Below are 13,366 nucleotides of genomic sequence, written 5' to 3'. Positions count from 1 at the left end.
GTCATTAAGTAAAAGTCTTTATTGAATTACAGTTTCCATTCTCACGCTGCTGCGCGCAACTCTACGCCTAGTAGCTAGGTCGGCGAAGCTCCGTCTGAGTCTCCGCCCTGTGTGCACCAACTTAATATCCTAGCCTTGCTCCACCTTTTCCTCCTGACTGTCCTCCTCTGGGTCCCTCTACCCCCCGGGGCTTCTTCCTTCCGGGATTCTTCTGACGCTGACCCAGACCCTCCTGCCTCCTTGCGCCGGGCTTTAGGACCTGGCTCTCTTTCGGGGCTGCTTACTGCGCCGCCTTCCTCTGCATTTGAACTTGGCGCGCGCGCCCAACCTTCCACTTTCCTCTCAACCGTTTCTTCGCTCCCCGATGGAGGTGTGGCCATCCCCGACTCATGTCCTCCCTCCTGTGGAGGTGTGGCCACTCCTGACTCATGTCCTCCCTCCTGTGGTGAGCTGCCAGCGCTTCCCCCCTGGCTCCCTTCCTCTTCCCTGCTTCCTGGCGGTGACGCTGGTCCCGATTTCCAGCTGCTCCCCCCTGAGTCCTCTCTGGCTCTGTCTTCCTGGGGTGCCCCCCTAGACTCCCCCCTTGCCCTCGCCACTGGTGCTCCTTTCTGTGAATCCTCTGATTCACTGGAAAGACTAGGAGATCTCGGGTCGTCGTCGTCACTCATCTTTTCTTCTGCCTCCTCCCCTTCGCTCTCTGTTTCCTCCCTTGCCCGTGCTTCTGCTCCTAAACCCCTGACAGCTACATCACTAAAACGTCAGAAAGGGGAGGGTTACACAATATAGACAGATATGTCAGGGCAACACCCAAGTATAAGATTAGGCAAACATGTCTCAAGTACCCACCACCCAAAAGGACAACAGAACTTCCTTTAATGTCTGCAGCCTGGTGAGATTTGGCTGGTGATGAGATTTGGCTTCCCTTGGCTAACAGTGAGCCCAGCAATTGTCACCTCTGGGCATTTCCTGGGGTAGGAGGTGTGTCTACACATCTTCACCCTTGGGGAGGTGGTGCTGGTTTCTGTGTTTTGCCACTGTGCCATGCTCTTGGAGTCACAGGACTCTGTTTTGCAATCCAGAGACATTCCAGACTGTTGGAAGTCTCACGGAAGACAGGAGACGGATGTGATGTTACTGTTTCCTGTTCCTTTGTTTTTCAGTTGCTCTCTGCTTTCACAGAGAGAGCATGAATATTTCTTTTCTGTCTGCATAGTTAGAAATAAAACTCTTTAGCAATGTAGCTAATAAACTTCTCGTCCTTCCCTGCGTGCTGGATACTCTGCTGAATCGGGAGTGTGCTTGGAGCCTCATCAAAGGCTCGGGTCATTAATCATCATCGGAGGAGCTCGGTCGAACCCAAGTCCGACAGGTGGCAGGAAAAAGAGTCCTTTTTCCAAGGGCAAAATAGCTTTGGAATGGAGGAAACTGGCAAAGGAGTTGATTTTATATGATTTTTTAAAGCTAGGTATCTTCCCTGAGCTCTCAAGCCAAAAGGATACATTCAGGCATAATATTTGTAACATTTAACAACTTTAAGGATGTGCCCCACCCCGCCTTGTAATTTCTGTAACAAATACTTTCCTGAGATTTTTTCTTTTGGGGTGTGTGTCACAGTTCAGCTTCATTCAGAAGAAAACATTGCTAAAGGAGGGGAAATACAAAATGCACATTGAAAACAGCATAATCAGCAAGAGAATAAAATATGATCATAATCCTAGAACACAGACTATATCTTGCTTTTCACCATTTCTGGGTCTTAAAGCAGCTTCCGGTTCCTCTCGCCTCAGAATTTAACTCCCTGTGTCCTCTTATATGTCACTCCCCTCCTTCTATAGCACAAAATTGTCACATTTAAGAAATGTAGCAAATGGTATATGCAGAAGATAAACATAAACTCACAGTCTCATTCTTAAATGCCATGCAGCCTTAATAATAATAATAATAATAATAATAATAATAATAATAATAATAATAATATTTATACCTGGCCCATCTGGCTGGGTTTCCCCAGCCACTCTGGGCGGCTCCCAATCGAGTGTTAAAAACAGTGAAGCATTAAATATTAAAAACCTCCTTAAACAGGGCTGCCTTCAGATGTCTTTTAAAGATAGGATAGCTGCTTATTTCCTTCACATCTGAAGGGAGGGCATTCCACAGGGCGGGCGCCACCACCGAGAAGGCCCTTTGCCTGGTCCCCAGTAACCTCACTTCTCGCAATGAGGGAACCGCCAGAAGGCCCTCAGCGCCACAATGGATACAGGGCCGAGGCCGTTAAGGCTTTAAAGGTAAGCACCAACACTTTGAATTGTTCTCGGAAACGTACTGGGAGCTGTTACGGTAAAATCTGGGTGCGAGGCTGCTCTGTCACCCAGCTCGTTGGACTAAGTCCGCGGGTCCCTGTGGAGGAAAATGAGCTCAGCCGGAGACAGGAGCAAGCTGCAGAAGATCCAAGTTTATTGCGCAACAGGTTCAAGGCGAGATTGAACCGCGAGAAAGGGGTGACATGAACTTTTAAAACTTCCCTCCATGTCCCAGAATACAGTGCAAAATACATCCCAGTTACATCATGAATACATTAAGAAGAGGTTGGGTTACACAGGATTAACATATGGAGGAGAGAGGGGGAATATGCAGAGCTGGAGATATGCGCAGATAAGCACATCCTGAGTACCGTTGATGAGAAGACAATGGTCCATGTATGCATAGTCTGCCACCTGGCATTGCCCGGAGGAAAGGCTTGGCAGAGTGATTTGACAGGATTAGGGTCTTCCTGAGAGTACGTGACACCTCGCTTAAGGGATCATGGAGGGCAGGGGAAGTGTCATGGAGTCTTGGAGAGACTGAGCCGATTGACACCAAAAGCAAGAAAATCGGAGTTGTGGTTGTTTTTATATGAATTTTAAGGATTTTAGTTCATTTTATATTGATAATTGAGGTCGGAAACAAAATGGATACATTGTAGCAAGATTTGACACTTTTATGAGTTCATAAGTTTCGGTTCCATTGTTCTCCCAGTGGGGAGCCGTCAGCAGCTTGTCAAGAGGTTAAATGAGGCGTGCAGGAGTTCGCTGAGCTAGCTCTGCAAGGCGAATGCATGGTTCTGATTGGGTAGAACGCACCCATTGAAAGAATAGGGAATACAGCTTCATACATTTGACCCATAGTAAAGATAGAGCGGGGAGGGAAGGCATAAGGTTTTGGGCTTATTTCGCCCGTAATAGCGGAAAAGGGGAAAGGCACTTTATTTATGGGGCTTGGGGTAGAGTGCGGTGCTTGTGCAACGGTGTGGGGGCTGAGGGGTCCACGTGGGGCTGGGTGCCCTTGAGGTCATCGCCTCAGACCCTCTGGTGACTGGCGGAAGGGTGAAGAAAGGCATGCCCCCCCTTCCATATCAGAGCCAATGCAGATCTCTCAGGAACGGTGTTATGTGGTCCGGGCAACCACTCCCAGTGACTAGTCTAGCTGCCACATTCTGGATTAATTGCAGTTTCCGGGTCACCTTCAAAGGTAGCCCCACATAGAGCGCATTGCAGTAGTCCAAGTGGGAGATAATTAGAGCATGCACCACTCTGGCGAGACAGTCCATGGTCAGGGAGGGTCTCAGCCTGTGTACTAGATGGAGCTGGTAGACAGCCGCCTTGGACACAGAATTAACCTGTGCTTTCATGGACAGCTGTGAGTCCAGAATGACTCCCAGGCTGCGCACCTGGTCCTTCAGGGGCACAGTTACCCCATTCAGGACCAGGGAGTCCACACCTGCCGCCTCCTCTCCCCGAAGAACAGTACTTCTGTTTTGTCAGAATTCAACCTCAATCTGTTAGCCGCCATCCATCCTCCAACCGCCTCCAGGCACTCACACAGGACCTTCACCGCCTTCATAGGTTCTGATTTGAAAGAGAGGTAGAGCTGGGTATCATCCACATACTGATGAACACTCAGCCCAAACCCCCTGATGATCTCTCCCAGCAGCTTCATATTGATATTAAAAAGCATGGGGGAGAGGACGGAATCCTGAGGCACCCCACAAGTGAGAGCCCAGGAGTCTGAACACTCATCCCCCAACACCACTTTCTGAACACGGCCCAGGAAGAAGGAGCGAAACCATTGTATAACAGTGCCCCCAGCTCCCAGCCCCTATGGACGGTCCAGAAGGCTCTGTGGTTTAACCCACAGCTCCACCCACATCCCTATACCCAGCCAGATAGGAGGACTTCTGGGTTGGTGCCTCTGGGCAATGGCGGATTTCCTCTGACCGGGAGGAATCTGCTCTGTGGAAATTTGGGTCTGGCCGCTACGGCGAAAGCGGAGACCCGTGAAAATCACAGGGGGGAGAAGCCTGTGAACATGGGATTCGGTGGGCACCTTCTGCGCCTCCCCTACTCGCGGGGAAACCTGGTTTCGGGGATCCGGAGCGACGTGGGGTGAGTGGCACGGTGCTTCGAATCGTCTGCTTCTTCCACGGAGTGAAGCCGCATAGCTGTTGCTGGAGAGCACTGACTTTTTCCTGTGGACAATTTGGACTCCAAAGTAATTACATGTCAGTAGAGCTGATACAGGAGAATTGGATTTTAAACGTTTAATTTGGCATCGAAACGGGGAGGTTCAAAACAGGAAGTCCGCCTTCCCTATTTGTAAATAGACTGAGGCATGGCGTCTCTAAGCTGAAGTCTTGGAAAGCCTTTTGTAAAAGATTAAATCTCCTTCGGCAAAGAGTATAAAACCCCCCTTGGAGGCAGGAGAAGATGGGGAAGTTGTGGACTAAGTATGCCTGCAGAAGAGAGTAAAGAGAGGTAAAGTACTGCCGCTCTGACCCTGGAAACGGGCTGCTAGTGGGACTGACGTTTTGGAATGTCCATTGACAGCACTTAGAACGTTCCTTGACAGCTAGCAAAATAAGAGAGAGATATTGTTTCCACTGTCTCCGGCTGCTTCTAAAAAGGAGTAATAAAGTAACTGAAAACTGAAACTAACTTTGGATTGCACTTAAAGGTGATATCGTTGATTATTATAAATAGAAACTGTTTCCCCCTAGTGGAAGTTTCTGAAATTGGTCACTTTTTTAAAAAAAGATATTTATTAAAGGTTTAATAGTTACAGAAAAAAGAAGAAAGAAACAATAAAAAATTCACAATACATCAAAAATAAACAAAAAACAGTACAGCAAAACAAGAAAAGCACAAACATTTAAAAACACATCGAATATCCCTATATATCTACCTTTCATTTACTTGTATCATTGACCTCCTCACACCTCCCTTTTTTGTATTCTTGTTCAATTAGCTATTTCAGCAAATCCTTTCCATCTTTCTTAATTTTTGTTCTATAATTTATCTTAACACAATCTAACCTTAAATTTCCACTTTGACCCATTAACAATCTATTTTTACTCAGTTCTTTATAACATTTCTGCTAATGCCATATAACTTAATTCCAGCATCCTTCTAACATTCATTAATTTTACAATATCTCTGTAAATAAATTTTAATTTTTTTCCAATCTTCTTCCACCAACTCTTCTCCCTGGTCTCGGATTCTGCCAGTCATTTCCGCCAACTCCATGTAGTCCATCAGCTTCATCTGCCATTCTTCCCGGGTGGGTAGATATTGTGTCTTCCAGTTCTTTGCAATAAGTATTCTTGCTGCTGTTGTGGCATACATAAAAAAAGTTCTGTCCCTCTTTGACACCAATTGGCCTACGATGCCCAGAAGAAAGGCCTCTGGTTTCTTCAGGAAGGTATATTTAAATACCTTTTTCATTTCATTATAAATCATCTCCCAGAAGTTCTTAATCCTTGGGCATGTCCACCAAAGGTGAAAGAATGTACCTTCAGTCTCATTACATTTCCAGCATTTATTATCAGGCAAATGGTAGATTTTTGCAAGCTTGACTGGTGTTATGTACCACCTATAAATCATTTTCATTAGATTCTCTCTTAAGGCATTACATGCCGTAAACTTCATACCTGTGGTCCATAACTGTTCCCAGTCAGCCATCATAATATTATATATATATATATATATATATATATGCAGGTTTTGGTGTCCTCGGGTGTCTTCCCGTGTAAAAGTTGGGGTGTCTAGGCGACGTTTCGACGAGGTCTCACTCGTCATCTTCAGGCTGGTGCTTTCGGCTTCTTGTTACTGGAACAGAGCTCTGTTCCAGTAACAGCTCTGTTCCAGTAACAAGAAGCCGAAAGCACCAGCCTGAAGATGACGAGTGAGACCTCGTCGAAACGTCGCCTAGACACCCCAACTTTTACACGGGAAGACACCCGAGGACACCAAAACCTGCATTCCTGTACCCGTGAAAATCTACGAAAACATATATATATATATATATATATATATATAGGTATATATATATTTTTTAAAAAATAATATTTATTGCTTTTACAACAATTTAAACACTTACAAAGGAGAAAACAAAGAAAAAACAATACACAATAAATTATAATACACAAACACTACATAAAAATTAACAAAACAAAACAGAAACAATTTAAAAGCACATCAAAAGATAAAAGAAAAAAAGGGGGGGAAGGAAGAAAAAAGAAAAAACTTCCAATATCTTATCTTCCTTTCCCATATTTCCACGGCCTCCTCACACCTCCCTTTTTGTGTTCCACTTCTATTGATTATTTCAGCAATTCCTTACCATCTTCTCCTGTTTTCTATCCTATAATTATCTTAACATCTTTTAACCTTATTTTCCTCTAATGCTCTATTAATCTATTTATACTTAATTCCTTATAACATTTCTACTAAAGCCATATAATTTCATTCCAACATTCTTCCAACATTCATTAATTTTACAATATTTCTTGTGTATTGTTTTTTCTTTGTTTTCTCCTTTGTAAGTGTTTAAATTGTTGTAAAAGCAATAAATATTATTTTTTAAAAAATATATATATACCCAGCCAGATAGGCGGGGTATTATTATTATTATTATTATTATTATTATTATTACCCACTCCCAGACATCACCTGCAAGGTCCCCCATCGCTCCTTTGCAAACCTTCTCATTCTGTTTGGCCCAAGGGTTGAATCGACCAGGGCTTGTGCAAAACTAGACAAGGAAGGGGGTTGTTGTTGTTTAGTCGTTTAGTCGTGTCCGCCTCTTCGGGACCCCCTGGACCAGAGCATGCCAGGCACTTCTGTCTTCCACTGCCTCCCGCAGTTTAGTCAAACTCATGCTGGTAGCTTCGAGAACACTGTCCAACCATCTCATCCTCTGTTGTCCCCTTCTCCTTGTGCCCTCCATCTTTCCCAACATCAGGGTCTTTTCCAGGGAGTCTTCTCTTCTCATGAGGTGGCCAAAGTCTTGGAGCCTCAGCTTCAGGATCTGTCCTTCCAGGGAGCACTCAGGGCTGATTTCCTTCAGAATGGATCCGTTTGATCTTGCAGTCCATGGGACTTTCAAGAGTCTCCTCCAGCACCAGAATTCAAAAGCATCCATTCTTCCGGGATCAGCCCAGCTTCCCATAATTAATTGTTGTTGTTGTTGTTATTGTTGTTGTTGTTATTGTTGTTGTTGCAGATTGGCTGTTGTTAAGGAGTTGCTGCACGCTTCCACAGTATTATTTACTTATTGCATTTGCACCGCACCGCCTTTTCCTCTCTCAAGGTGAAATTATGCAAGGAAGGGGGAGAAGCGGTGCAAGCGCAATAAGTAAATAATACTATGGAAGCGTGCAACAACTCCTTAACAACAGCCAATCTGCAATAATAATAATAATAATAACTAATTCTGGGGGGGAAAGAAAAAGAAAGAAACGTCAGCCCATCCCCCCCCCCCTCGCGCGGCGCTGGAGCTCCCTCCGCTGGCCGCTCCGGGGAACAGGCAAGGCAGGGAGAAGGGGAGGGCCGAGGAGGTGGAGCCGGCGGGACACCCAAGCACGCATGCGCAGAATCGGCGAGGTCGAGCCCAAGGTGTCCGCCGGCAGGAGAACCCGGAAGTAAGGAGGGAGCACGTGGCTGGTGGGAGCAGATGCGGGGGAGGGGAGGGGAGGGGAATGCATTGGGGGAGGGGGTGCATTGGGAGAGGGGAGGGGAATGCATTGGGGGAGGGGGTGCATTGGGAGAGGGGAGGGGAATGCATTGGGGGAGGGGGTGCATTGGGGGAGGGGAGGGGGATGCATTGCATGGGGGCAATTGGGAGCCTGCAGGGGGTCCGAGCCCTGCTTGGTTCACGGGGGGGGGGGGAGGGAGGCGATCAGAGAGAACCCCCCCCCCCAGGTTTGAGTTGGGAAAAGGAGGGAGTGGATCAGAGGGTTCTGGTTACAGGTAGGTAGCCCTGTTGGTCTGCCGTAATCGAAGCAAAATAAAATAAATTAAGAAATAAAATAAATTCCTTCCAGTCGTAACCATCTGGAGAAGTGTGCATGCACACAGAAGCTCATACCAGTATCTAACTTAGTTGGTCTCTAAGTTGCTGCTGGACAGGTGGGGGTGTGTGTGGAACTGGGCTAAATTTTACTTCCCCTGGTGCAGAAATGACTTCAAAGCAATCCATGTCGAGGGTCAAATGGAAGCAAACTTTCCAACACCAGCAATGGAGGCAAATCCTCCCCACCTGCTGAATTTCTGCCTGCCAGAAGGTTGACAGGTGGAGAAACCCAGCCGAAAAGAGTGAAAGGTGAAAGAGAGCGACAAGTTCCGCTTCTCTTCCTCGCAGACCTTTGCCTGCCAACATCCTCACAGGGTTCCCATGAGCTTTGCCTCTTTCTCCTCAAAGCGTCCCAGGGAAGGGGTTAAATTGGGGGGGCATTTTCACATTGCACCCCGTTCCTTCCTCCAGCAGGATCTGCTCCCCCTCCCAGTTCCCGAAAGACCTTTGAGGCTTCCCAGGGTTTTTTGAGTTAGGACCCTGTTTGGGGAGGGGGAGGGTCGCCCCAGAAGGAAGCGAGGAGGGGGCCTTAGGAAAGAACAATTATACAAATTTAAATCCTCCTCGCTGGATCAGGCTGATGGCCCACTTGGTCCAGCAGGATCTGAACACGAGCGATTCTCTCCTCCTGCAGTTTCCAGCAACAGGGATTCAGCAGCCCTGTTGCCTCCAACTGCAGTGGGGAGAGAATGGCCTCTGTGGAAAGGAAAGGGTGGGTTTGGAGACTGTGCCTTGGTGGCTCTTGAAGCCCCCCGGAGTGACTGCCCTGAGCTGCAAAAGTGGAGATATGAGGCCAAGAAATTGGGCTTTCTGGATCCACAGCAGGGGATGGACTTGAACTCGCCACCCCCAGGCCGGCTTCAACTGCTGTGCTATCTTTGAGCTATTTAACAATCTTTCTCTCCTGCCCCCTTCCCCACCCATAGTCCTTTGGGAGAAGAGCGCAAGAGTGCTCCTTCTCAGTGGTTTCACATTCCATATTCCCAGATGAATGGTAATATAATATAATAATAATATAAATAATTTATTATTTATACCCCAGCCACTCTGGCCAGCTTTCAACAAAATATTAAAATACAGTAATGCATCAAACATTAAAAGCTTCCCTAAGCAGGGCTGCCTTCAGATGTCTTCTAAATGTCATATACTTGTTTATTTCCTTGACACCTGGTGGGAGGGCGTTCCACAGGGCAGGTGCCACCACTGAGAAGACCCTCTGCCTGGTTCCCGGTAGCTTTGATTCTTGCAGGGAGGGAACCGCCAGAAGGCCCTCGGCGCTGGACCTCAGTGTCCGGGCAGAGTGATGGGGATGGAGAAGCTCCTTCAGGTATACTGGGCTGAGGCCATTTAGGGCTTTCAAGGTCAGCACCAACACTTTGAATTGTGCTCGGAAACGTACTGGGAGCCAATGGTAGGATCCTTGTACCCCTATTTCCCTTAACAGAAGGCTTCTTGTTAATTATTGCTATTAATTGTATTTATGGCCCACCATTTTCCTCCAGGGAGCTCAACCTGGCATGCAATTGTTTTCCCCATTTTTATCTTCACAACAATCTTGCGAGGAGGTAGGTTGGCTGGGAGGCAGCGGCTCCCCTGGGGACCTTCCCTGGTAAGGGGAGATTTCATAAAAGCTCCTGTTAGCATTTCCAGTCTAACATCGCTCCACTGCCCAGACGCTCTCCAATTCTTCCTTGCCTTTTTTGGAACTACCTAGCTTGAGGAAGAATCTGGTGTTTCACAAAAGCTTGCACCCTGCGCCGGTGCGAGCTCCTGCTCGGCTGCAAAGTTTGCTGGGGGACCGGGGACCAATTGCTGTGGCTCTGTCCAACCTGCAACATAGGCTGGTTGAGGAAAAAATGTGGGCAGGGGGAAACCCCTGTGCGCCCCACAAATACAAGGGCATAAATTGAATTGGAGCGAGGCGGGTTGGGACTGCTGATTCTCTTAGATTTCTCAGCAGCCTTTGACATGGTCGATCATGATCTTTTGGACCACCGCCTCGCCGATGTGGGGATACAGGGCATAGCCCCTAAATGGCTGTGCTCTTTTATCTCTGGTCGGGGACAGAGGGTGGCACTAGGGAGGGAGATATCGTCGCACCAGGGCGCAATCCTCTCCCCGATGCTTTTTAACATCTTTATGCGCCCCCTTGCCCAGATTATCCGGAGCTTTGGGTTGGCCAATATTCTGATGACACTCAGCTCTATCTGTTAATGGATGGCCATCCCGCCCTGACCAGGCCACAGTGATCCATGCGATGGCCACCACCAGGCTTGACTACTGCAATTCACTCTACGCGGGGCTGTCCTTGAAGCTGTCCCAGAAACTCCAGCGGGTGCAGAATGCTGCAGCGAGGCTCCTCACAGGATCTCTGCCATGGGAGCATATTCACCCAGTGTTTTTCCAGTTGCACTGGCTCCCAGTGGAGTACAGGGTCAGATTTAAGGTGCTGCTTTTGACCTTTCAAGCCCTTCACAGCCTAGGACCCTCGTACTTATGGGACCGCCTCTCCTGGTATGCCACACGGAGAGCCTCAAGGTCCATAAATAGCAACACCCTAGATGTCCCGGGCCCTAAGGAAGTTAGATTAGCCTCAACCAGAGCTAGGGCCTTTTCAACACTGGCTCCGGCCTGGTGGAACGATCTGTCTCTTGAGACCAGGGCCCTGCGGGTTCTGATTTCTTTCCGCAGGGCCTGTAAGACAGAGTTGTTCCGCCTGGCCTTTGGCTTGGAATCAGTTTGATTCCCTCCACCTCTTTCTTTTTCCTTTCTCCTCCTATGAAGAGATTGCACCCTAATGTTTTAATGTTGTATCTTAATCTTTTAAATTGTATTTTAATCAACTTTTTTATTATTAGTTGTTAGCCGCCCTTGGCTAGGGAGGGCGGGGTATAAATTTATTATTATTATTATTATTATTATTTAAGCGCATAAGGTTTTCTCCTTCCAGATTTGTCCGGGATGCTTCTGTCCTTTGTCAGCCCGAGCCTCTGGCATGTGGTGCCAGGCCAGGCCCCCCGCCTTTGGGGGAGAAGAAGATGCCCGCTTCTCTGCAAACAAGTCAGGTGCCGCTTCCAGGCAGCCTGGCACAGCCGGCTTGCCTCTTTGGTTGGTGGCACAGGTTGGCAGGCATCTCTGCTGAATCCCTTGGAAAAGGGCGCTTCGGACTCCGCAGCCCAGGGCGCCTATCTGGGAGCGAGAGGGGCTTCGCACCCCAGCAGGACACAGCGGCACGCGGCCGGCTGGAGGTCTTTCTCCCAGGGGACCCCACAGAGCCCCTCGTCCGGCCCCCGCCTCCCGTTCAAGGCTCGACTGCTCATCACCGTCCTCTTTGGCGGCGGCATCCTGGCCGGCTGGCTGTACCTGCGGAAAGAGAAACTCCGGCAGGAGAAACTGAGGCGCATTGAGGAGCTGCGGAAGCTGGCCCTCGGGCAGGGGGATTTCCGGCTGCTGGACCACACGGGGCGGCCCCGCTCCAAGGCCGACCTGCGGGGCAGCTGGGTCCTGCTCTACTTTGGCTTCACCCACTGCCCGGACATCTGCCCCGAGGAGCTGGAGAAGATGAGCCGCGTGGTGGAACTGCTGGACAGCGAATCTCACCTGCCGAGAGTCCAGCCCGTCTTCATCACGGTCGACCCCGAGAGGGACGATGTGCCTGCGCTGGCCAAGTACGTCCGGGATTTCCACCCGCGGCTCCTGGGGTTGACGGGCACCCCAGAGCAGGTGCGGGAAGTGGGCCGGGCCTTCAGGGTCTACGCCAGCGCCGGCCCCAGAGACGAGGACGGCGACTACATTGTGGACCACACCGTGATCATCTACCTGCTCAGCCCAGACGGGCTCTTCCTGGACTATTACAACCGGAACAAAACGGAAGCGCAGATCGCCAAGAGTGTTCAGGGACACATGGACACCTACCAGAGCCTCTTTGGCTGAGAGGGAGGCCTGGCAGGCGGCTCTCTCAACGCTGCTCTTTTTTTTGGGGGGGGGGTGCTGTTTCAACTTACAAGCTTCTGTCTTGGCACCTTGTGGTGGTGAGTTCCGGAGGCTATGTCAAGGGAAACATTACATTGCTACTCACTGATATTGTGTGTGTTCATTTACTGGGTTACCTGGGGGAGAAGAGAGGTTTGCTTTGCTTCCTACAAAATATTTTGGGGTGCTTTTTAACAAACGCAAACATACTTCTTTGTCTGTCCGCTGTGGTTTCCAAGAGCTGCAGCAAAGGCTTTGAAGATTGGTTTCCAAAGAGCTACTATTTGTGGATGGGCACCCCTGTTGCTCCGATTCTTTCCCTCTGAAGCACAAAGCCCCCAGGTTAAGCGCAGATGCCCCCCACTATAAAATGGGCGTCTCTGCTTGCAGCAGTTTGGTTAATCTGGGGTACATTCGAGGGGCAAGGACCTGCTGTTCCCTCCCAGGGATGCTGGTTCATCCCTTCTCCTGCAGTCTGACAGACAGCCACAGCAGCTGCTAATTTTGACCTTCCATCTTGCCTTCCATTAAGTTTTAAAATACCTTTTAAGATCATCCGAGTTGGGGACCATCACATCTTGCAACAGTGAAATCCGGTTTAAATATGCTGCCGTCTGGCCTGAATCTCTATCTCTCCCCCCCCCCCCTCGGCTATCTGAGCTGCAGTTTGAGGAAGAGAAACATCTTTGTCCCTTCTCCATACATGCATTTTATATCCTCCCCTTTTCTCTCCCCCCCCGCCAAACTGAGAAGTCCCAAACGTCTTTGCTCTTGGCGCTGCTGCAGCCCTCTGATCAGCGCCAGCGTTTGAAATTCCCCTGGGCGCATTTTGCACCTGGCGGGTGGTGCTGGGGGTTAAGCCACTGAGCCTAGGACTTGCCGATCAGAAGGTCGGCGGTTTGAATCCCCGCAGCGGGGTGAGCTCCTGTTGCTCTGTCCCAGCTCCTGCCAACCTAGCAGTTGGAAAGCATGTCAAAGTGCAAGTAGATAAATAGGTACCACTCCGACA

General features: G+C 48.9%; 1 protein-coding gene across 5 annotated transcripts; it reads left to right on the top strand.

Moving 5' to 3' along the window:
• Positions 1-7,864: 7,864 nt before the first annotated feature.
• SCO2 (synthesis of cytochrome C oxidase 2) lies at positions 7,865-12,466 on the top strand. Of its 5 annotated transcripts, none has more exons than XM_083461535.1 (2): positions 7,865-7,954; positions 11,336-12,466. In XM_083461535.1, exon 2 carries the CDS (start codon positions 11,347-11,349, stop codon positions 12,316-12,318), a length of 972 nt encoding a protein of 323 aa, XP_083317661.1. In that variant the 5' UTR covers positions 7,865-7,954; positions 11,336-11,346; the 3' UTR covers positions 12,319-12,466. The 5 variants fall into 5 exon arrangements, with proteins under 5 accessions (XP_083317661.1, XP_083317663.1, XP_083317664.1 ...); XM_083461537.1 differs by having other exon boundaries at positions 7,887-7,954; positions 11,321-12,466; XM_083461538.1 differs by lacking the exon at positions 7,865-7,954 and adding an exon at positions 8,216-8,282.
• The last annotated feature ends 900 nt before the right edge of the window (positions 12,467-13,366 follow it).

This window comes from Podarcis liolepis, assembly GCF_965112155.1.
Source record: "Podarcis liolepis genome assembly, chromosome: 10".
NCBI lineage: Eukaryota > Metazoa > Chordata > Lepidosauria > Squamata > Lacertidae > Podarcis > Podarcis liolepis.
The sequence above is the reverse complement of the archived record's forward strand: the minus strand, read 5'-3'. Positions and strand labels throughout refer to the sequence as shown.

Excerpts from the sequence above, each read along its gene's own strand:
- SCO2 (XM_083461535.1), top strand. The coding sequence starts at position 11,347 with ATGCTTCTGTCCTTTGTCAGCCCGAGCCTCTGGCATGTGGTGCCAGGC.